Below are 24,856 nucleotides of genomic sequence, written 5' to 3' on the forward strand. Positions count from 1 at the left end.
AATACCAAGATTATTGTGGCAAACCTAGAAATCGTAGCACACCCCTAACTAAAAATGCACTTCCAAGACAAGACTAGTGAATTTAAAATATAAAATATCTGACAAGGTACTTTTGATGACTGGAAAATTTTGTAGAATACATAAGACGTCCTAAGGTAGTTCATTAACAATTACATAATTTAAAAAGTTGTCTTTTTGCGAAATAACCCGTCCTAATAAGGTTGTATTGAAATTAAAATATCCTACATGGCTATATTTAGGAAGTCATATTCCGTCTAAATCGAAGCAATCTATAATAATAGAATGAAACCAGTCATCCTTATAGTTGGTTTTAATAAACCAATGGGGACTCATTCACGCTAATGAGACACTTTGCGATTCGAAGGGGTTGTTAGGAGGGGAGTTATGCGTGATTCAACAAATATAGATGACATATATGAGGGTTTCGATGCTGTTCCGCCGTCATTTGACGCTGGAAATATTTTCTCAGATCAAAACATCCAAACTGCCTTGAAAACCGCTAGTAAGGGAAGGAGACCTACGGTAAGCAGGGGAGATGACTGACACAAACGTCATTTTATTTTACTCAGCAGTTTTACCCTTTTACTCTAAGAGATGTTTTGTTTTATAGATTTGTGGTAAACTTAAGGTAGCACTTGACTTGGTCTAATGTAGACGTTTACTGAAATGTTTTTTTTGCATTTGCTGCATTGAAATAGCCCCAATACAACAAGCTCTGAGCACCCACTTACTTTAATTTTTTTAACATGGCTGTAGGCTTTCTGTTACTATATCCTAACATCTTACTTCCCGTTTTTGCTATTTGGAACACAATAATAGCAATTTCTGTGGTAAACCAAACTCCATATTTTATTTACGTAACTGTTATTTGCCTCTATGCTCGTCATTTTAATGCTCACAGTGCTTTGAGAATTCTGGAGGACACATGAGGATGGGCGCTGCTATCGGCAGTGACCGCTATCTCTCAACCACTGAGTCTTCTGGTTTCGGTACTTATCGTCCAATGACCTCCGTTCGGGCCGCCGGTTTTTCATCCAATCTGCGACGTAGTACGGCTTTTGGAAAGTTCAGTGTGGATGCCTCCACGGTCAATCATTCTACTACTGAACCCGGATCCATCGACATAGCCGCTCCCCCACTTGAACAGAAACCCGAAGACTCCCCTGAAACCCAGATGCAAGAAATGGAGAAAAAGGTGAAATTTTTCTGTTATACATCGCAAAATATTTTTAAAAAATTCGAGATGGATACAAAAGTGGGAGGTCATTGCAGTCAAGTAGTTTTGAAATGCACAAATAAGGATTTTATTGCTATGCTTTCAGTATTCAGATGACTAAATTTTTGAATAATTTATTTCTGGCTAGAGCATTTCAGCTTTGCGAGCAAAGTTCTCCTAATTAATGAAATTTTCGGGCGATATTTTTGGAATAAGTGTCGCAACCTTGCTTATGCTAAGAAAGTTCACTTAATGTGCTCATGGTATTTACTTATTTGAGTGTGCAAATTTGCTAACTCAGATATGGCAAGGAGATAACTGGAAAGCGCAGTATATGGTAACGCATCACTTTGTTCTGCTGGACAAATTTGCACAGGCATTCTAGTTTTGTATGGCAGAAAGTTAACTTGCTTTATAACTCAAATACAAAATATTTCAGGTACATCGTAATCAGCTATCCCTTTTGGCACATGTAACTCGTCCGCGTTTTGAAATTTTATGAGTATTGCTATCGACTTTAATATTGTATTTCTTTAAGGACTTAATAATGCTTTTAAAAATATTATTGTGGAATATGGACCTGTTTTTAATCTCAGTGTTTGATAATTATTGAAATAATCTCAGTGTTTCCCAAGAATTTGATAATGCTCTAATAATCCTGCTTTGTCACTGTATTTTAATGTAGATTGATAAGAAACCAATAACGCAGGGGCTGAAATTATGATGATTTTAGGTTTAACTTTTTTGATGCTTTATATTCTTCGGATGTTAATGATGTAGCCTGTCTTAAAGAGTCATCTTGGCACTTTTATTGAGCATTGTTATTGTTTACGTTCACTTAAAGCCACACAGCGACCGAACGATTCTGTCTCCCGAAATGTAGTCGATTATTTACTAGTAAGTAAAATATAGTTAGGAGTTTTAAAACAACCTGCATTTCTCTTTTGTTCTATCTTTTTATTTTGAGCTCTGTGCTTCTTGTAGCATAGCCGTGGAGTTCATATCAAATGAAAATAACCTCTTTCATAAATAAACAGGTGACGCAGCTGTTTGAAGAGAGCTGTTTAGCGGCAGCTAGCGGGAATATAAGCGTGGCCCTTGAAAAGGCCAAGGAGGCCGGTCGCAAGGAGCGCGTCCTAGTACGCCAACGTGAGCAGCTTGGAGTAGCGGATCAAATTAATCTCGACCTGACCTACTCCATCCTCTTTAACCTTGCCAACTGCTATGAGCTGGCAGATTTGAACCACGAGGCTCTGAACACTTACCAAGCCATTGTTCGCAACAAGATGTTCTCACATGCAGGCATGATTCCCCTTTGAACAGTTGGTTCACTTCTCATCCGTCCTCTCTCCTCTTATAGGAAGACTCAAGGTTAACATGGGAAATATTTACTTTCGCCAGAAAAACTATACAAAAGCCATCAAAATGTATCGTATGGGCCTGGATCAGGTACCCAAAACTCATAAGTCAATGCGGTAAGACAATTTTGCATTAGTAATGTTGAATTTGTAGGATAAAGATCATGCAAAATATTGGAATAGCCTTTGTGAAACTACGCCAGTACAACGATGCCATCACTGCTTTTGAGCACATAATGCAGGAGGATGCGGGAATAAAGGCAGCTCTGAATTTGATTCTCTGCTACTTTAAGATTGGCGATAAGAACAATATGAAGTACACATTCCAACGGCTTCTTAAAGTCGACTCACACCTTGATGACGAGGAGCGCTATCTTTCACAGACTGTGAGCATACCTGAATTTCTTTTTCCGTATCATAATGCGATAAGGCAACTAAGGTTATGATTTGGCCCCTTGTTTTGTTTCAAGACTGTAGTATTGTGTTACTGGGTACTTCAAAACTGAAACCGGCAAATTTGACTTATGTGTGTATGTTTGGTGATATTTTATTAAAAAATGACTGCGATTGTATATTTTGTTCCTTTCAGGATGACAAACAATATGACAACATACTAGAAGTCATAAAGAACGATGACCTGCGGCAGTACGAGAAAAATAGGTTTGTGATATTGATGATTTGTATCTACATTTTTGAACTTGTGGTCAATGCCAGCAGAAGTGGGCGTCCAAATGTACACAGCTTAATAACACTTAGTTTTCCGGGAAGGGCATTCTTTATTGAAAGCCTCTCGTAAACTGTTAGGGTTATGACCATATGAGCTGCTTCACCAACTTATTCTCTGCAAATTACGTGGCTTTGGAAATATCGGCACTATCTCTGAGCTTTTCACTTAAACGCATTCAGTAAATGTGTTTAACTGTAGGAAGGCACACGCAGAATCTGTTATTAAAATGGTCGCCAAAATAATTGCTCCAGCTATAGAAGCAAACTTCAACTTGGGCTATACATGGTGCATTGAACAAACCAAGAACTCTGCGTATCGTGAACTTCCTAATGACCTGGAAATCGACAAGGCGTTGATGTATCTCAGACAACGTGACTTTCATCCGGTTTGAATTTGTCTACATTTCGTATTGAATTGAATTTAAATTTCGTTTTAATCTGTTCTGCTAGCGAGAGGCTGAAAGGCAATTTAACGGCTTTAATTATAGCAGGAAAGTGTATCGCAATCATATATTTGCACTAGTTCCCGTGGTTGTGCTGCTTAAAGAAATGGAAAACAATAATATCCTGCCTAAGCTACTGTAAGCGCTTGAGTTTTCGATCGACTGATCATGGAAATGTGCTTGCGTTTTATGAATTTGAAGCTAAAACAGTAAATGCCTTTTCTAATCTCCTTAATCAGAACAGGACTTACAGTGTCAATTTGGGATTTCATTGTTTGTGCAAATCAAAGTCTCCATTTTGATGTACTCATGGTGCATCTAAGGCACAAAAACATTTGTTTAAATGTTCAAAATATTTGAGAGCTGAGGCCTCTGCTAAGAAATCGCTTAGCTCAATACGTTTTCAAGGGCAAAATTCCAAAGCTGCAATGACTCTGATGTGTGAATTCTAGATCTGTTAAAATACAAAATTCAAAATTCGCCGAATACTTTCTTATCAGCGTTATGAACTTGTTATTTGGTCCCAAATGAATGCCTCCTCTCGCAACCATGTGTTTCCAAAAGCCATAAATTTAGTCGTCTGCGTTTACAAGTTGCAAATTTCTCATTAATGTAGGGTTTTCTATTTTTTCCACTATGAATTCAAAACACTATCGGAAAATGACTGCATGCTGAATTGAAATAGTAAAATACATGTTATGCTCTTAGGGCACAAAAATACTAATTCTGTGGTGTCAGAACGGAAGCAAGTTCTACGTGGTAATGCTTTATTTTCCATTCTAGGAGGGCGACAAATCTTTACACTTTAAGGTGAGTTATTCCTTTTAGTTACAGTATCATTACAAACACAGCCTCATGCATTGTATTTGATGTTGCATAAGTGGTTTTCTTTATCTTCTATAAGGCCATAGAGACGTTGAAGTCATTTGAAAACAAGGACACCCGAACAGCTTGCACAGCTGCAACAAACCTCTCCTTCCTTTACTTCCTTGAGGGTGACTTCGCACAAGCCGACCGGTATGCCAATCAGGCGCTGGCTGCTGACCGCTACAGTCCTGCTGGTAATGAGCCCACCCACACACTAGCACCGCTAATAAGAAATGCATAAGTCTTCGACATTTCTCTCAACCATCCGCCAATACAATTCTTGATGTTTACACGAAGGTATTCATGAGAAAGGCAAAGCCATTCCGAGTCCCAGTCAATTTTTATTGATATTTTCATCTTAAGATTTTCCAGCAGATTCTTACGCTTTATATAAAAAACGTCCATGATAGTGTACGCTCTGCTACGCTTGCAGCTTCAAACCTCGAGTCTGTCGTTACTATCATAACGTACCTCAAGCAATCATATAATTACCAGCATTTTTTGCAAAGTGGATGTTTTTCATCGGTACTGCTTTGCGTTTGCTTCCCTTAACTAATTCCAACGACCCTTTGGGTGGAAAAGTCCAGTTGGTGAAATAAACTTACTCCAGATCGTTTGGACGTCAAAATCCATTTTCTTTGGTTCATTTAATTTTGCAAGGATAAAGATTAGTATTTCATCAGAATAATATTACTATGTTGTGGTTCTGTCAGATCTTGTAAAGTATACCTAAAACCCAGGCATCATTTAAAGCGACCTTAGTTGACTTGAATTGAAATCATCTCCTCATATAGGAAGTCTCAAAGATGCCAACTTACTAATTTATGCCTTTTGAACCATTTTTTCAAGTTATCTGTTTAGGTCATTTAGGTTTATAAAAGTTTTCATTATTATAGTTAATTTGAATCGCTGCATCGCATTCAATAGAAAGTGCGATTTTAAGCCCTTGCCAACTGTTTTGACGACCTAGGTAGGAAAATTATTTTAAATAAGATTTGTTCCTAGTAGATACACAAGAGTTACAAAAAATTTAAAACGGTTATGAAACGTAAGTGCATAAATCGATTCTGGATGCTTCAGGTTTCTGAAAAGTAAATTCACTGAGCACTCAAATCTTTAAAAATATAAACCCTCTTAATAGGCTCCTCGTCCTAACACAAGGCAGATCGGATGTTTGGTGTCCAGATTTTGCTAAGACTGAAATACCCCAAACGATGCCCTTTTGCGCTGCAGCTCTGGTGAATAAGGGGAACATCTTATTCAAGCAGGGGCAATTGGACAGGGCACGCGACTGCTACCGTGAAGCCCTACAGGACGATCCGACTTGTGTGGAGGCACTATACAATTTTGGTCTAGTGGCCAAACAACTTGACAGACTGGAGGAGGCTTTGGATGCCTTCTACAAGATACACTCAATGCTTCCCAACAATGTTTTGGTGATGTACCAGATGATGGATATCTACGAGCGGATGGGGGATCTATCGCAGTCCCAAGACTGGTAGGTTAGCCTTTTGTCGTGACCTATTGTAATGTCTCTTGCTGCATAGGGATTGCAACAATTTCCTACATGCGCCTTACTGTGTACCTCTAGGGTGTGAAAGAGGGGAGGTCATCCTCTTTCAGATATATGCGGGCGAAAGCTTCTCCATCAATTGTGCAAGAGTGCTTATAGCTGAAACTAAAATAATTGTTTGCATTATATGAAAATTTTCATTTAAACACTCGTTTTAATATTTTATTTGTTGAGTACTATACTTTTTTCTTTTTGTGACATGTGGATTACAAAGGGCACATTAGGAATAGTGTTTTGCTCACTTATTTGACTTATTCACTTATATGTAAGAAATCATCCAAAAAATTTGGGTAATTGCGCAAATCATCTTTTCCCTAAACCGCTCTCTCGTTTTTTGCAAACTACATTTATACTCAATGGGTATTACGTAGTTTTTTTGGTAAATCTTAGCTTATCCTTTTCGTTTAGTCAGGAGTTAGTTTACAAATAAAATTCAATTCCTTTTGTGGATGATTCTTTATATTCTCAAATCCTTTGCTGGGACCATTATCTCCAGGCTTTCTCCCGCCAAATTCGTGCCATTGTATCGCTTTGTTTAAATAATTTTAGGCGACCCATTTTTTGAAATGAAATAAAGCTTTTATGGGTGCCTACCCTTTGCAGGTTCCTTCAACTTCACGGACTTATCCCATCAGATCCCTTTCTTTTGCAACACTGTGGCGACTGTTTTGAGCGAATCGGGGATAAATCCCAGGCCTTCTCTTATTACTACGACGTGAGCGTCAATTGCAATTTGTTTACACAAATTACGTCCCAGAACGAGCTAATGCTGTCGTTTTCATAAATTTCAGTCGTTTAAGTATTATCCTTGCAACTTCGAAGTGATTGAATGGCTTGGTGCCTACTACGTTGAGTCTCAGTTTTGCGAAAAATCCATCGGCTACTTTGAACGTGCCGCGTTGATGCAGTGAGTAAAATCATCACATATTTTGACAGTTATAAAATTTTACATACTGTCGTATGAATGCTAATTTGTCAGGTAATTGTCCCAATTGTTGGGTCTTGATTTCAACTTTAAAAAGTTTTGAATTTCAATATTTTTACTCATAGGTAGATCTTTATGATAATCTTTTGCGGTCATAGCTTTAATTATTTTAGGAAAAGAGAGGCACTTTTTTGGTATTTTGAAGTGGACATTCTTAGTCTGCATTAATTGTTAAAGAAATCTACTTATGTAAGACTTAAACTTGAAATAATCGTTTCCTTCTAAAATTACCTAAAAATATTAGGACCTAGTTTTTTAACACCTTAATGCATCGTTAAAATTTTGACTTTGATCAAGCAAACACTTAGTAGTGCATAGTGAAGGAACTACAATAAGCCTTTTTCCGCCGTATTTTTGTGAAGATTTTGCTTTTTACCGAAGTTAAGCATTTAGCCTTACTTCTACATTTTAGACCGAACCAAATAAAGTGGCAACTGATGATTGCCTCCTGCCATCGAAAAAGTGGAAACTACCAACAAGCTCTCGAGATGTACAAGAAAATTCACAGTAAATTTCCAGAAAATATTGAATGTGAGTCCGACACCCTCTTAATAGTATAGGGACATTGAAAATCAAAATTAACAAGGATAATTAAGTGAAATTGGCTTGCATAAGTGGATTTTGTAAAGCTAATACCTGAAATTGCTTACAATGTAAGATTGTTTTTGTCCATTTATAGTATAGAAAATTCCATCTAAATCTTCACAAGTTGATATTACAATTATGCATTGTCCATTGGAATACTTCATGATTTTAACTCGCCGTCAAATTGCATTACGCGGCTTATAGGTCTTCAGTTTCTCGTTAGACTACACAAAGATATGGGACTGCCCGAAACAGACGAATACCTCTCTCGGTTGAAGAAAGCGGAGAAAATTCGAGAGGCCCGTGAACAACGAGTGATTTCTGCCTCTAGCCGTCAACCCTTTAACATTGGTGCTTTTGGGCAGCCAAGCGAGAGCCTTGACAGCATAAGTGGAGGTAAATCACTGTCGTTCCTACCAAAGGTTATGAGCGTAAAGCTTAATTGACTTCATTGCGGTCAGTTTTAAATTTGTCTAATTATTACTTAAGAAGAAGGACTTTATTTTAAAAGTATTCCGATGAAGTTTTGGCCTCAGAAAGTAATGAATGGTGAGCAAATGGTTCTCGAAATTATTAGATTCGTTTTTCTGCCCCGTTATGGTACTTTAGAATTGGAATATTCATTTTTCTGTTGAACTGTGAAGATGAATTATTAATACCAAAAAATATTGTTTCACAAAAATTATCGATGTCGACTGGAAAACCACTCTACATTTGAACTTATTGAAATGAATAGCTACTTTGTTTTTTTAAGTCATGAAACTTTCTGAATTTCCATAGCTCCTAGCGAATATTAAAGCATGGGCGAACATCCCACGATATTTTTTCGGCTACTAGACAATGTTCTCATTTCATGGCAATCGGCATGAGTACTTTCAGAAAAGTTATTTAGCCGCTTATTTAAAATGACAGGTCTTTGGAGCCCTCTCAAATTAACAACTTTAAAAAGACTGAAGCGTCATTTGCTTAGTTAACATTTTCTGCAATTCTTAAAGAAAAATGCGATGTCTCAACATCCTTTTCCGTCCACTAATAAATCCACCATAAAATCAAAACTATTCACGATTTGTAAAATCTTGCCAATTTTGGGAAATAAACAAATTCTGAACGTTCGTAAGAGGGAGTTGGATGGAAGTGCTTAGACCACAACTTTAAACTAGCTAACCAAATAAGAAAAATAGCAGATTTGGAATGCTGACAGTTGTGTAGATGGTGCTGGCTGAAGAGTGCTTAGTTATAGGCAGTCGTGATAGCAGCGCAACCACAAGACGCCGAATGCAAGGCAGTTATACAAGATCTTCCAGCCACGTCCCATCTCGTCTAACCAATGGACTGCCGCCAGCAGCGTCCTCGTCGTCGCTTCAGCTGCCCGACACCGACGCAGAGGACGAAGATGGACATGAAGATTCACGTCAGCAGTACCGCTCTAGCACCCTGAATCCCATGGAAGTGGCCTACGTAGACCCCCTGGGGCCCTCCGTGGAGCGACCACGTACTACGGTGAAAACACGCCGTTCCGTTCCGAAAGAATTCGCTGACGACTATGCTGTTGATAATCTGCTGCCTGATTGAAATGAATTGAATTGGTCAAAGTGACGCGGGGTGTTACTTGATTAATAAATTTAACTGGCATTATCATTTTCACGTTCACTGTGATATTGAGAGCGATTATAAAATTATGTCACGCATTTGGAGAAGCTTGGTAATTAGTTCACGTTTTTAATTTTTAACCACTGACATCAGCACTAATCAATAAAAATTTTAAATGCCTATGAAGAAATGGGGCCGTTGCTGTCTACCCACTCTTTACCAGGGTTTAGCTAAGGTAGACAAGTAAGAACTTAGCCCGAATTCCCTCTCATAAATAGGGTAATGTTTTATCCGATAAAAATTAATCAGAACTTTTGTAATCATTTGACTCTGTCGTTTTTCTGTACAGCTTGGCAGCGATGTGTTCGCTACTACATTCATTCACTTGAAATGTAACCTAGTTTCCTCCTACTGTATTTTTCGTAAGTTAGAACGAAATACTTCTATAAACGCATCTTATTTTTGCATGGGCTCTTAAAATAGTACGCTCTCACTCTTATTTACTCAGGCGTACTACGACTGCTTGCTCCTTCTGGTGGTAATTTACAAATCAGCGTCCCTTTTCTTTTTGCAAATGTGCGGTGATCTGGAAGTCAGATACTTATTTTTTTAAACAACTGAAATAACGGTTTCTCCTTATCATCGTGTCATTGCGCACTGCGACCTAAAACTGTCACGGACTAGCAGACAACAATTCACAAGCGCCACAGCACTCCCCCCCCCCCTCCCTAAGATGACACCACCTGCTGAACTCCACATTCCCATGCCGTTCAATTGCGGAAAAAACCCTGCTCCTTTTGACCGTTTACGTTCCGTTTCCTAGGAATTCGTGGAAAGTGACGTCGCTGCATAAACAAATGGGTATAATGTGACCCAATCACGATCACGATCAAATACTCGGACGTAAATTGAGACGCGGCCCCCGAAGGCGAGTCCACATTAATAAAGAGCTGACACACAAGTCGTTAAATCAACCAGCACAACCACTGCGCCCTCGTTCACGCGTCGGAATAACAAATTATTAGAAATTATCACTGAGTTTACACTTTGCCATTGAATATACCACGATTTCAAACTGGTTGTTAATAAGAGATTTTATAGTTCGAAAAAAAAACTTCTTAGACGAGGAAGTAAAGAAAAGAACCACAACTTTAAAAAGGGATGAAGACAAAGTGCTATACACCGACCATTAAAAGAACTTGAAAGACCGTCAGGAAGAAAAAGCAAAAAAGCGAATGTGAAATCATAGGTGCTCTCTAGATATTCACAGCCGGAGTTTTAGAGATGAACGGGAGTAGTGGGCTATAGTGCGACGCTATGTTCCAGACAGAGGGCGGCCAATTCTCGGCAGAACTCCTCAAAGACGAAGAGAGCCATTAGAACACCCCGTGACTTTGCGTCTTTAACGGCTTTTAGGGGGCCTGTGCCGGGTGCCTTGCCGCATGCAACCCCACCCAAGCGTTCCATGGCTTGTGTTCGCCAGTCAGAAAACTCGTTCGTACTGACAACCGCCGACAAGCTTGTTGAAGGCGAAGGGGTGGAGGAGGAGGAAAAGGAGTTCAAGCGGAGACGAGAGAGCAACCAGAACATGCGTCTTGGTGACTGGGTGGCTGTGAAGGGACCACAGATGGATTAGACAGGTAGCCAATCAAAGTGGACTCCGGGGTTAATTTACCAAATTCTAAAAAAACAGAATCAGACGTTACAGCCACACATTTATTTCAAGTCGTAAAAGATCTATTTTCATTCATTAAAACATTGTTTTAAGAGTATCTTCAGAATGACCTCAATCACCATTTAAGGCACCAATTTCTCAGCCAGAAATATTTTCCTCGGGCAACGTTTTAGCTTTAGAATGTATACCACACCAGGCACTTAAAAAAAGAAAAAAACTTCACTATGAATTAAAAAATTGCTGCGATCAATCGGAATGTCAAACGAACTAAAGCGCTTTTTGAAACTCTAGATAAAGCTAGTGTCCGATCAAAGGAACGACCTTCACATTTACATTATCACGATTCTTGTTGCCCAAATTTCCCTTTAAAATATGTAAAATTTTGGAGTAGATGCTTCATCTAGACCTATTCGTGAAGGTTAACGGGCTTTTACCGGAGTGGGATGGGAAGAAAGCGGTTAGCAATGCGGTCGCGCACTACTTAAGAAGCCATGCCCAAACAGCGCTCAGTTCTTGTGGAAACATTTAGAAAGATGAAATTCACTTCCTGATTACATCTACGAGGGCCAAATTTGAAGCTTCAGGAATCGTTATTTCATAGGGTCTGCTTGACCACGCGTTGTTAAATAAATGATCCAACAATCTGGAAAGTGTACCCACAAGCGAACATCATGCAACCGCTGGCTAAACAGACATTGATCTGTGAAAAAACTTGTTTTCAAATGATGCACGATTATCACATGACTACCTCAATGATTGGGAAATAAAATAATTACTTCCGTTCCTTAAACTTGGTCCATAAGCACTGGCAACGACCGCGTTATAATCTCCGGAAATCAGCTGTAGAAAGCTCCCAAAGAATCGAAACAAGAAAGCTTTCTGGGGTCACAGACATCCAAGGCATCAAGAGATTTTACTCACCGCATGTAAATGAATTTAAACCACGGTTTTAGACAGTAGGTTAGCAAGAACGCACTCACACAGATGGGTTTTTACCAAAGGCTTATGACAATAATAGATTGTGTGAAGAAGAAAACCAATGACTGCTGCTACTCATACAAGGGCCTTAAACGAAAAACAAACTCACCAGGTGAGCTGAGCACGTGGGACTCAATAAGTGAGCGCCTTGGAGGCTGGAAAACTGCCTCTCTGAGAGCGTCAAGAAAACCGACGAAGGGGATTCCACTACTGAGAGTAGTGGTGAGAGGAGAAGAGAAGTGAAGGTTGATAAAGCAGTCAAACCACTGACGCACCGCCATCAGGGTTGTGTAGAGCCACCGGCCGTCAAGGCTCGTGCCTTCCTGTGCAGTAAGCGGAAGCAGTTGCAGGCGCACCAGGGGGAGCGGCAATGCCAACAAGTGGGTGACTAGTCGAGTCAATTGAAGGTTGGCATAGAGGTGATTCATGGGCATACATGAGACTAATTGCATCAGGGAAGTCAGGAGAGGGCCTAACAGGGTTATACAACGACAAAAAAAGATTATTCAAACTTAGAAGGTATAGTCGGGACAAACACATCACAGGTGTTAGGAAATAGCTAAAATTGAAAAGAATCGAGAACTGAAAGAACCTCCGATTGGACAGCCGCATCACAGGCCCCATGCAAACTCCTAGAGGGTTACTGAGGAGGAAGGTGGTCTGTAGCAAGCTTCATAGTTTTTATCGAAAAGAGCGGGATAGAAAAGGTACATTGATTAGAATTTAGAGTCTATAAGTGGCCTTCAGGATATCTAAAACTTTCTGCAGTTCTAATGTCATGATTAACACTATCATCGGACCAAAAGGGAAATCATAAAATGGCTATTTCAACGTGTATCAGATACGGTCATTTATCTCAACCATATAAATTATGTAAACAGCAAATCCATCTCAATAAGAAAAATACAAGAAAAAGTTTAAGTCGACCATAAGTGTTCAACTTTGAAAAAATTGTTTTCCTAAAAATACTCTCATATCAGTGTGCCCTCAGTTAAAACGGTTGACAACATTTACATTATTTCAAATAATTTCGAAATTTGCACGAGTATGAAAAGTCTGCAATACTACCGTTATATCCTACCAGAAACAGTTTTCAGCAAATATTTGAAATATTTTCACAACTTGCAAAGTTGTGCGATTCAAATTGGTTAGCTTAAGATCACTTCCCGTATTTAGTGGTATCTGTATTCAACAGTGAAAGGCGCATATTTTTATGAAGTTTTAATACAGTTTTTCGCATTAAAATTATCAAGGAAATTAATGTATACATGGGTAGCATTGATGAACCTAATTGTTAAATAGCCCTTGTTAAATTGAGAAAATCCAGTTTCAGTAATTCTTATTGCTTCATTAACTCCTAATAGTGCCGTAAAATTTTTCACGAACATCGATATTCGAATTCTAAGGCAAGAAATTAACGACCATATTATCTAAGGCAAATAAACTTTTATTATGAAAACGAACATTTGATCAGAATGAAAAAATGATTTTTAGATAAATTGGAGAACCTTAACCACATCAAATATCAAAAAGCAACGAAGTAAATTTAATACATCTAAATTACGTAAAACAGAAAGAGGATTTCAACTGATGAAAACAAATTTTGACCGCAATCGATATAGCATAACGAATAAACCAACAGTCCAAAAGTTGTAGAGGAAATATTGAACAAACAAATGCTTTTGCAGATAGTAACATTTTCAAAAAGTGAATGATCAAGAACAAAGACGCAACTACCCAAGTAGAAGGGAGCCGAATTGACTGAAGAACTTTTAATAACCGTTGAAGTATTCATTAGGGCCGACTCAACACTGGCGATTCCTGAATCATTCACCTTTACAGGATTTCTTACTTTGTCCTGCTCCTCCTCATCCTCCCTCTTTTGCCCACCAAACTGGCGCATGCAGGCTGAAAATCTCGCCTCCACCGATTTACCATCAACAGAATTACCACCAGGAAGTCGGTCGAGATATCGCATCAGTTCAGACACATCACCTCCGTCAATCTCTTCCACACCCGCTGGCAGCTGTTCCGACGACTCGGTGAGGCTAAGCTCTACAGATCTTGACAATGTTGAAGATGTCGATGACGCAGAGGCTTGACGAATCATAGTGGACCGGCTCATTCTCCCAAACATCCCCACCGCAGAAGGAGATGTGCCGACATCAGCACTTTCAGTCACTTCATCGGGGTCCATTTCCACGAAGGTGATATTGTAGAGCGAGGAAGTACGTTTGATCTCCTCAGGGTCAGGCGCCACCTCGTGATGACGTCGAAACTTGAAGGCGGTCTTTTGGGTATGCATCGACTTGGCTCTATAGGCGGAACACGAAGGCTCGCGCAGGAGGGCGCTGAAACGCTCCAGATCGGCCAAAATGCTGTCTTCTTCAATCACTATCTGGTTGAGGCCATCCAGCTCCCACTGATTCCGATCGCTGTTCGAGGAGAATTTAGCAGCATTCCCACCAGTGAAATCTTCAAATATGTCGTCTGAGGCTTGGAGTCCCTCCTGAGGCAAAGGTGTCAGAGGATTTTCGTTCATGTGAGCATTCAATGCCTAAAACATTAATTAGGAAAATGTACTAGTGTGAAGTAGATATAGTGATTCTAATGCAAATAAAACTGTGAACGAACTTCAATGTAATGAAGAGCGGTACTACTTTGACTGGACCCATTATAAAAGGTTGCAAAACCCAAACATATTTTGGTTATTTTCAGTCAAAACATGGTGAGTCCTGTTTTATGACAATAATGATAAAATGGATAAAAGGTAATCCTTTCGTAACTAAATAGGCGTTTATTCAGTACGAAGTTCAAATAAAAATCAAACAATTTTCCCTAAGGGCGGTGAAGCTCCGAAAGAATCTGCAATAAATAATACGCAGAGTAAATCTAAATTCACAATGTCCAACTTCATCATGAGTAGTTTCGCCTAGATCCACCGACAAAAGATATGCACTACCTGGATATTACTACCCGAACCAGCAATTTCATCGCAGAAAGCAGCATAGAAAAGTAAAAGCCAAGTCAGTCTTAGGATAAGCGAAGATAAAACAATGTTAATGTAGTACAAAACTATCAATATCACACAATACCACATTTACTGAACAAAAGGAGGTGTTTATCAAAATGCCCAAAAAACTGCAGGTTCTATTAATTTAACATGAGTAAAATCGCGTAGAGACTAGCTCATTGAGAATACTGCAAAGTGGCTAGAAAATTGAAATATTTTAAAGAGAGCTTCCTCTTTCCAATAAGTGGCTATTGAAAGTGCATATTATTTGCTACGAAAAAGATTTCGCAGGAACACATTTCATTGTAACGATAAAGTGTACTTTGACTTAAGCGTAGCTTGTCTTAACAAAGTTGGCAAAAAAAACTGCAATTAGTTTTTCATCAAAGCAAGGGGCACAATTGTGGCTCGAATTTAAATGGAATTTCAGTTCATGAAACGAATTAAAGTAATCTTGAACCCGTCCAACTTATTGCTGATTACTTTCACCACATGTCAGAATCACAACGCACCATTGACGATGATGGATTTCCGAGGTCATAGGGAAAACGCCAGTCACCACAGGCGGCCTTGCGTTCCGCAATGAGTTTTCGAGCCTCCCAGAGGCAGCCCGACATTCTCTCATACCATTTTCGCGATTCACTCATCTCACCATTCACTCCTGCCTCTACTTCCATCTCCAACTGTGCCAAAACTGCCTCATTGACTTGGAAAAAGGAATAAAGGCAATAAGACATTAGCTTTGTTCTAATGGATGCATTCACGTGAAGGGTGCTTTGTACTTAATCTACGCATTGATATGACGACCGGCTTAATAGAGGGCATTTGAAGCGAAAGTCACACATTAGGGAATGGTCACAATCAATCATTCCTGTGTTAGTTTTGACGATTTTGACTAAAGGGGGATGATGCGGTTTGCTGGCATTTGTTCTTCTTAATTTTCCCAAAAACAATACACCGATAAAGAATTCCAGGCCCTGAATGACATGATATAACTCTTGTGGCCTGTAGTTTTGCGTATGTGCGGTACTTCCCTCAGAGTATGCGAATTTTAAAGCAATGGATTTGTATTAGATCACAATAAAATCTCTTTTTTAAAAATAATAAAAAGCATATGTAAGCCTTGACTGATAGTAGTGATTAAAATAATAGCATAGAGATTTCGGTTCTACCAATGTAGGAATAACTGCTAATCTTCCAAATTGCATTGAGGAAGCAACCACATGCTCAGGAAAAACATCCTCGTTTGACAATAAGTTAATGTAATCCTTTTCTAAATTGAAAAAATGATTTATCCAAAGCAATCATGGCTAGTTGTCGGTAATGTCGAGAAGGAGAAGCATCTTGGCAATTCGCATAACTTACCACGATTCTATGCTTATAAAAGTGCAAGACAAATTTGTCATTTCGTCTCCATATCGAAGGTTATAATCAACCGACTTCTATTTTCTTGGAAAATCTAGTCAAGGTGAGACCCCTGACAGAAGTTTTGTGAGGCTCCTTTAAAGTGACTATGAGACGATAGTTTAGATCCATTGTACTATTGTGTATGGCAATTATTCGCTTTCTATCTCATCCCCAGAAATTGTACTGATTTCCTTTCGTCAGTGCTTCATGTTTAAATCAGGTGGGGAGAAAAGGATCTTCGATACAATGATCACAATTCGTGATTTTTCAAATGATAAAAAAAAAATAAGCCTATTTATTAAACTTATAAAATGGGAAACGAGTAAAAACCAGCACCAGTTAAAATCCATGTTCTATAGGGCAACCAATAGATAAATAGGGTCAAAACTCACCATGGAAAGACGAGAGATCACCATTTAGACCACCATGCCACTTATTCCCTTCTGGGCCAGAAATGCTCTCATCGGAGCGACTAATAGAAAAGGAAGAGTATGGCGGAATGAGAGCCAAATACTGACCTGCGGACGCGAAGAAGGTAGACGGGTTCGTAGCTGTTTTGCCTAGCGCCGGTTGTGTTCCTAGAAGGAGGTGCCTGGGAGTCAAAAAGGAAACAAATGATGCTGTTTTGAGAAATTATTTTTTAAGAAAAACGATACCTCAAACAAAAATAAAACCGGCGATGGGCACTTGGAAAAATTATGATATTAGATGCTCGATCGGAAAACAACTTTATTAGTAGTCCACTTTCCGCACAAAAATGACAAAAAGCGGTCTTATTAATTTTATGCATGCTGATATTCGTTTTCAGTAGAAGCATTCATAAATGGATGAATTGTGTGGGACTACGAAGCCACATACTCGAACTCGGCTTCTACCAAGGGTGCCGTTCTGTCAGATCTCGTTTGTTTTCATACGTATTTATTAAATGAAAATTAAAAACAAAAGGTCTCCACTAAAAATAATGAATTGTTAACAAAATAGCCAGCGACTATACAAATTTTGTACGATAATGACTGCTTGCATCCGTGGTTTAGCAAACAATTGACTTCAAGCGAATAAGATCATGTGAACAGCCAGCTCACCCACGAAACACCAATTCGGAAGTACGAACCAGCCCATCTATCATTAACATTTCCTAAATTCCACCGATGATGCACTATATTATCGTCATCTAAGCTGTACAAGCATCTACTAAATTAGTAAAATTCAAGTGGGCGCAGTAAAAAATTGATAAAAGTATCGTCAATCGCGTAAACAATAGCCCCTTAAGCAGAAGCAAAGCGTTAATAAAATAAAATTCCGCAAAAGTACTCATATCACACACTTCGGAGCGCCTTGGTACACCAAGTGCTCTGTCGGGTGACAGGACCGACGTTTTGCAAAATGCAGACCTGCTATGCACCAGGCAAATTGCTCGATTTGCTAAAATTTTAGCCAATTACCGCAAAATAATGAATATAATGCAAAACACTGCCCCTCGACGAAGAATCAAGGAAGACCTTGACTTTGACCAATAATAATCGCCAAAAGACTGGTCACAAATAATATTCACCACTTACAATGGAATTGGGTAAAAATAAGAATCCTATACTAATCCACCTAAAGAAACAAGTGAAAAACGGGAAGTAGGTTTATCCAAACCTAGCAACATTTTATTAGCACCTGTGAACCGAGAACAACAGTACTACAAAATCAATTACAAAATAGGGTTCATGGATGCTTATGCATACAGCACAGGATTTTATAATCGAAAAACATTCAAGTGTAAACAAAATTATGCTGACCGAATCTGGTCCGCAAAGCCTAGCCTTGTTATAAAGTTTCATAGGAAGTGAGGAATTCGCAACTGGGACATGCGCATTCACACAAATGGGACTGCGCACAGGTGAATCGCAATCCCGCCTATGCATGCGTGTGTGCATTTTCATGGCAAAAATTCTACATCTCCACTATTTCGGACCGATTTTACAACGTGTATCGCAGTTCAGCTGAGATTTTCAATGATAACTCCATAACAGCTAATACAAATCTCCTATTATAATTTTGGCCTCATTTTAAATCTTCCTACCATCAATCTGATAATTTATTTCGGCATATAAAGGTAGGGAAAGTTTTAGAATTCTCCGCATCTCCTAATCAAACATTTGTGAAATTTACCAAAAGAAAGCTTGTTCCTTGACCAAACATTGTCTATTTAACCACTGGGTAAGGAACGTTTCGCGCGTTCGTTCCCATCTATGGGTGACTAAGCTGTCAAGCGCCCATGACTGAACTTGCATATTATTTGATAAATTGAATGCGCCTGATTCCTGTACCCCAGTTTGCGCAGTTTTAACAATAAACATATTGGAAAATGAGTAATTTCAAAGGTTGATGGAAACGTATGGTACTAACAATGCATCCATGCATTTTGAATCGTCTTGAAAGAAAATATTAAATCGAATAAAATTAAAGCAGTTTTAACATGAATTCTTCACAACAATTGCAGTAGATGCACAATCTTAGCTATGTTCGCTATGAGATAGAATCTATATCGAAATGACAGCATCAGAATTGACTCTTGCCATTGCCATGCTGTACAAGCAAGTTCAATTCAACCTCACCCATGATAATTAAGCTAACGCAGCGGCTTAAATACCAAAGTTTTCCATTCAACCGCCAATATAGGAAACTACAGTTAAAATACATAACATGATAGGAAACACCAAAGTGTGACAAATGAAGCAGTGGGCTTTCTGGGAGCCGTAAAGGAGAATGACACTTACTTTAGTGCAAGCTCAAAAATAGCGTCCTCGCATAGGAGATCAACAATTGTGTTCAGCAGAGAAAGGGTTGCAATACCAACCTGAAATAAATAAACATCTCAAGGGATCTAAGTGTTCCACATTGAACGACACTTGCTCGAATGCTCATTAAATGAAAACGCTCAACTTGGGAAATTGCGGCCTTTGCACAACGAGCATTACCATAATGTTTTTCAGGTACAACTATGTACTATTTTTAGCTAGAATTTGAAATGGAGTACTTATTTGTTGAGCAAATGTTCATATAAAGGCACAGGACAAAACAAAATGACAAAGTACCGCAATTAAATCTTGGGATTAGGAAAAAACCCTAGTCTCTACTAATAGAGTCAATTCGCTACAATAGTTAGTGGGAAGAAACCGCATGCTATTTTTCAACTCCAAAGCGTTGTCGCCAATCAGTTAGTGCCCGGAACTCTATCCTCTTGATTAATGCTAGTAGCGTGGTAAAAAAAATTCGGTTATGCAGGTTCAGAAACCACACACATGTACAAGCAAAAAAGGACGCCACCACTAGCAGTGTCGCCGTGTTGAAAGCCTCAACAGGGGATTCACGGGGTTGAAGTCACTTGGCAGATGAATATTCCGACACTGAAACGCCAACTTATTTGAATCGAATAGTGGAATATCACTTCGGTAGCATAAATTAAACCATACATCCAAAGGTTTTCTTAAAGAGATTTAATCGTACACGACAGCCTCAAATGCACAGGGATTTATTGCAGAAAACGTTGACGAAGGAGGTACACAAATCAATAGTTTGGATACCAAAATTGCAAAAAGCATTTTAGACCCTTTGAAGCAAATGCTAAATCTTGCTTTAACGTACTCAAATGATCATGTTACCTGCATCATTGATAGCAGAGGTAAAACTTTGCATGGTATGGATAGTATTTTACCAAAAATCGAGAAAGGGAGCTGAATATTGAGTAAAATGCCAAGTCTTTTACCCTTTTTTTCATTAAGTGAGCCAATATACGCCTTACGTAGTCAATAAGAATTAAACACAAAAGAATGTCACCTAGCATAATGGAATACACTTGGCGTAAGCCACGTAACGTTAGATGATCGCCAAAACTGGGAGCTTCTGAACATACCGCACGCGCCTTCGCGGAGGCTCTCAAACACAACCATTATTTTAAAAGAAAAAACGCAGGTAATCACGAAGTCGTAGTCCTCAAACGGCGGTTCTAAGTGTCAATTATCCAAATATGGGCTAGTTTGTATGCAAACAGTACCTTCACATCCCTAAACTAAGTGAATCAATCCACGAGAAATGCTTGAACGAATGAACCCCTCTTTCAAGGCCGGAATCATAATAATTCCCACTGCTATCAAAAGGTCTCAACACCGCCATATAGAATGGATTGCATCAAAAAATTCTTTATCACAAGGATCAAACGTCAAAAGAACATTTCATCGAAGATACAAATTGTATGAAAAGTTGACACTATTTAGTCAGCGAATTTGTAGGAGTTAAGAGAATGGTGAAAATGAAATGTCGATGCAGATAGCTCAGTAGCCAAAGATTGCGGCGGAAAGAACGATAAAATGCGTTACATTATGATTTGTTTAAACAATCAGCCGAGCGCAGCCAGCGGTCAATTAGCATAAATGATGAGCTGACTGAATAAAAATAACTAAGTACGGAGGTAGAACATGGGGAAAAATTCTACTCAAGGGCAAGATAAGTTTCAAATATTACCCTTTTCTAATGACGAGAAACCTCCTGACACACGAAGTGCGTTTCTATTCCAAACAACACCTCTCTTTGAAGCAATAAGCAAATTGCAAAGCCTTATTTCACGGAAAGCATCACAAAAATACAGCCTGTTTTTCGTGATAACAAACTGCTCCTGGATTTAAAAAGTGGAAAACAGACTTGGTATTTTCTGCCTCAAACCCTTTCCACGCAACATGATCCACATACCAAAGAATTGCAGCAGTGAATGCGCTTCAGCAGCACGTCCATGTAAGTGTTTGCGTTTGTGGTACTTGGCGACGTGCTTGTCCCACGATAAAACAAGGCCTCAGAGAGCGGAAACGACTGTTCCAGGGCTTGAATCACATCGTGTCTGAAGGTTTGGGGAGTCAGACTGTCAGAATGAGGCACATTTCGTTCGGAGAAAAGAAAACGCAACAAGAAAGGCAGCAAGATACTCCCTTTGGACTTCCACAGAATACGATCAAAATAGACAGTGGTTGTCGCTACTTCGGGTTCCGATGCCTATCCAGTGATGAAAAATGAAGATATCTCAAACGGATTACCCCTGCTTACCGATTGAATTGCTGGAGCTAGTACAGGTAAAAGAAATCCCCTGTAGAGGCAGCTTAACATATTCTCTTTTACCATATGGTTTGACATCTAAATGGTAAACAGTTAACTCGATTTTCGGCAAGCCTACATCCAAAATGGAGCAGCAAAATTCATAGTGGTCCAAAAATTTCTGCACGGAATGGTCTCGCAGTACTTGTTCTTCGAATCCTGCAACGAGAGAAGGCCATTCATCCGCAGAGTTGCCGCTAACAAGCTGCCGTGGCATGTTATTGAAGAGCAAAACCATATCCATCACCAGCACCTATTAGTGTATGTGAGACGCAAGGAAATTGTCAATAATACTTCGCATAGGTATGACTTTTTAGCCATATAATAACCAGCGTTATGATTTGTAGTAGAAGAGGCTGCAAGCAGGAGCAAGGAGTCGCGCGACCACCAACACAAACTCCCGTCACGGTGGGCATAATTTACCAGCAGATCACAAATAGACTGCATTTCGCAAGGTGAGCATTCCGCTAACAGATACGCAAAATTTGGAAATTAACAAACATACTCTCTATTAAGATTGGATTTGAATCATCACCACTATTTAAATGCGGTTTTTGAACGAAACTGCGGGGATTGAGGCAAATTGACCAAAATATTTCGCCTGGCACATTTTCGAATTCACAATTACGGGGTCTAGATGAGTGTGCTTGATGATGGAGTGCAACACAAATTGTGTGAAGTGTCTGAAGAAGCAAGTTCTCAATTCTCAACGAAGAGTGATGGCTGCACAAGTTTAGCGTCCGCATCATAGGAACTAAGAACTACAAAGAGAAAGACAAGCATAGAATATCTAGAACAAAAAGTTCATCATCCAATGCAATGGAGTTACCTTTTCCTTCAAAAATAAATGACAAAAGGAACGAGAAAGTAGTATATCATAGAACTGGAGATAGGATTCTTTTAGTGATTCCAGATTATCACCGTGAAATCGTCCAAGCAGTTCGTACATGTGATCAAATAGCTGCATTTGAATAGCTGTTTCGAAAAGAATATGGACCTTCGACCCTGCTTCCAACTGCGTGATAAACTTGTCTTTTTTCAAAAGTTTGGCGATTAATAAGATGTAGCATGAAATCTCAGATGCATCACCAACGCCTATAAGGCCACTAAGGAATATTTGTTTTACGCACTTTGACTCGACTTAATAAGACAACGATGCCAATAAGATTTGAGGACTTCAATATGAACTTTGAGCTCCTGCTGTTGCTGTTCTCTGGAAGCACCCAAACCACACGATGACGCGGACATTCGGGTGGCTGCAAGATTGCCCGAGTGAAAATGACCCAAGGCTTCGACAAGTACACCAGGAGTGAACCTGATTGGTACAAAGTGTCAAAATGACCCTGAACCTTGTAGCTCGATTGTTAAAAGCATAACAGCCCCTGTCCAAATTTGCGAGAGCTTAGTTATACATGTTTGCAACGCTGCCATCTAATAAGACATGACGGATCTTCAGTATAAGCAAGCCTTCTGGAAAGTCGCTGCTAACATAAGCCCTGAAAATTCAACCAACTAAGAAGAAAAAGAGCAATAAACCCAAAAAGTTTCTTCCCACTATATGTAATGGTATTTAAAGTCCAAATTGTGTTAAGCGAGAAACCTTTGAATTTGTGCGTTAGCAATTAGTTTCTCCAATGCTCAAGTGTCTTCTTACAGCCTGAGGGAAAAATTGGGGCGCTGCCTGTTACTCTCCAATTTGCGCAGTTGCTAATTTCTCAGTTATGGAAGTATTAAGCATGATAAGCATTCTTTACACGCTGTAATTTTGCGCCTTCAACAAGATAGGGCTCAGCAGCATAGCGGAAATCACACAAACTTGAGACTACCAGGCATCTTCAAACGCATATTCACGCTTTAGATCTTGTTTGGGTATTTTAGTGGTGTGGAAACTCAAAACAATGCACAATTTAGCTTAATTAATTATATTTAGGCAAAAAAGGCTCTTTCATTATCAATAATGGAGGTTTCGAAAGGAATTAGGTACTAAGGAAGACAAACGAGTCTGAAGCAGAGATTTCACTCTCTCAAAGGTGCACCTCAGGGCAATAAGCCTTATTTATGCAAAAGATCTAATTTTTAGGTTTTCCGAAATCGATCTGCCCACTTTGTGGTTCTTAAAATTTACAGAGCACCTTGGCTCGATGTATCCTAATTATTTTCTCAAATGTTGTGTTTGATCCTTATTTAGTTTTAAAAATTTTCGATGGTAGGATCATTAGCTTTACAAGCAGGGAATATTAATCATGGAAGGTCTTTGAAAATGTTATTGCAAATTGAACGGAATTTATTGCTGTAATGTAGTACAAGACCTCATTTCTTCTGGTCCTCGTACACTTAGGATACCCAAGTTGATTTGGCTCTGATATGCTTACTAGGATAGGTAAATGGGGGAAGAAAGGGCAAGGAATAGCTCTCCGGGCTACAGGACCTCGACGCCTCAATCACAAGGTTCGACTCGTCTTCTCTGAATGGAAAATTTAAACAACATTAGTATTACAGTATCTCCCTAAATTAATACTAACCTTTTCGTTAGTTATGTTGCCAATCCTTACTTTTACTTGAGAAGAAATATGCGCAAAAGAATAAACCAGTCGCTCCAAGACACAAGTATTTACTGATTACTTTTAGGGTGGACCTTTTGAAACAGGCAAAATTTGTTTTATATTATTGCATCGCATACTTGACCATGTAGGTTTAGTGGTACATTCGAAATTTTGTTTTGCCCATTGTGCCTGCCTAGTGAGGCTGCGCTGCTGGCTTTTCTTCGTGGTATTCTTCGTTATTTCTGACTTCTAGGTACCTGTGTTTTAGCTTTAGTCGAAGTCTCGTACATACCTAACACGCCTACCTACATTAACAAAACAGTGATTGTCCTGTCTTGCTTTTGTCACCTGTTTTATTTGATATTTAAACTGATACGATTTACTCGAATCGTTTTGCTTCCACCTGTCACTTAAGTTACAACTCTCGTAGTCGTCTTGTAAAAAGCGTGGCTTATCAAGTAGTCGTTCAATTAACTGTTTTAAGGTCGAATTTCAAGGGTTATTGGGCTCTTCTTTTGATTTTTATTAATGCACCCATGACTTCTTCGCATATTCTGGTGCATATGCCATTGCCATATTTTTACCTTTCCTCATAATCCCCGACTATGCTTGTTCCGATTTCCGAATTTTCTAGAACACTACCGTTTTTAATCGAAGTGGGGTCTTTCTGGATGAATTGATATGGTTTTTCATTCCTCTTTTATCAAACTCTTTAATAGCATTTATTTTATGTAGGCCTTTAGGTA

General features: G+C 39.1%; 2 protein-coding genes across 2 annotated transcripts; one reads left to right on the top strand and one right to left on the bottom strand. All coding sequences in view use genetic code 11, as the record gives it.

Moving 5' to 3' along the window:
- Positions 1-405: 405 nt before the first annotated feature.
- EGR_08079 (Intraflagellar transport protein) lies at positions 406-9,346 on the top strand (the record flags this gene model as incomplete). Its single annotated transcript, XM_024497328.1, has 14 exons — positions 406-543; positions 923-1,216; positions 2,275-2,525; positions 2,602-2,712; positions 2,750-2,981; positions 3,185-3,255; positions 3,521-3,707; positions 4,669-4,825; positions 5,817-6,129; positions 6,808-6,919; positions 6,996-7,111; positions 7,602-7,720; positions 7,979-8,196; positions 9,140-9,346. 14 exons carry the CDS (start codon positions 406-408, stop codon positions 9,344-9,346), a joined length of 2,526 nt encoding a protein of 841 aa, XP_024348266.1.
- A 1,320-nt stretch (positions 9,347-10,666) lies between these two features.
- Positions 10,667-23,400, bottom strand: EGR_08080 (hypothetical protein; the record flags this gene model as incomplete). Its single annotated transcript, XM_024497329.1, has 14 exons — positions 10,667-10,974; positions 12,127-12,489; positions 13,755-14,574; positions 15,543-15,736; positions 16,830-17,029; positions 19,203-19,282; positions 21,172-21,468; positions 21,520-21,606; positions 21,647-21,820; positions 21,862-22,034; positions 22,073-22,328; positions 22,397-22,662; positions 22,698-22,882; positions 23,384-23,400. The coding sequence occupies 14 exons, from the start codon at positions 23,398-23,400 to the stop codon at positions 10,667-10,669; spliced, it is 3,420 nt and encodes a 1,139-aa protein (XP_024348267.1).
- Between the last annotated feature and the right edge of the window lie 1,456 nt (positions 23,401-24,856).

The sequence above is a fragment of the Echinococcus granulosus genome (assembly GCF_000524195.1).
Source record: "Echinococcus granulosus chromosome Unknown EG_S00095, whole genome shotgun sequence".
Classification (NCBI taxonomy): domain Eukaryota; kingdom Metazoa; phylum Platyhelminthes; class Cestoda; order Cyclophyllidea; family Taeniidae; genus Echinococcus; species Echinococcus granulosus.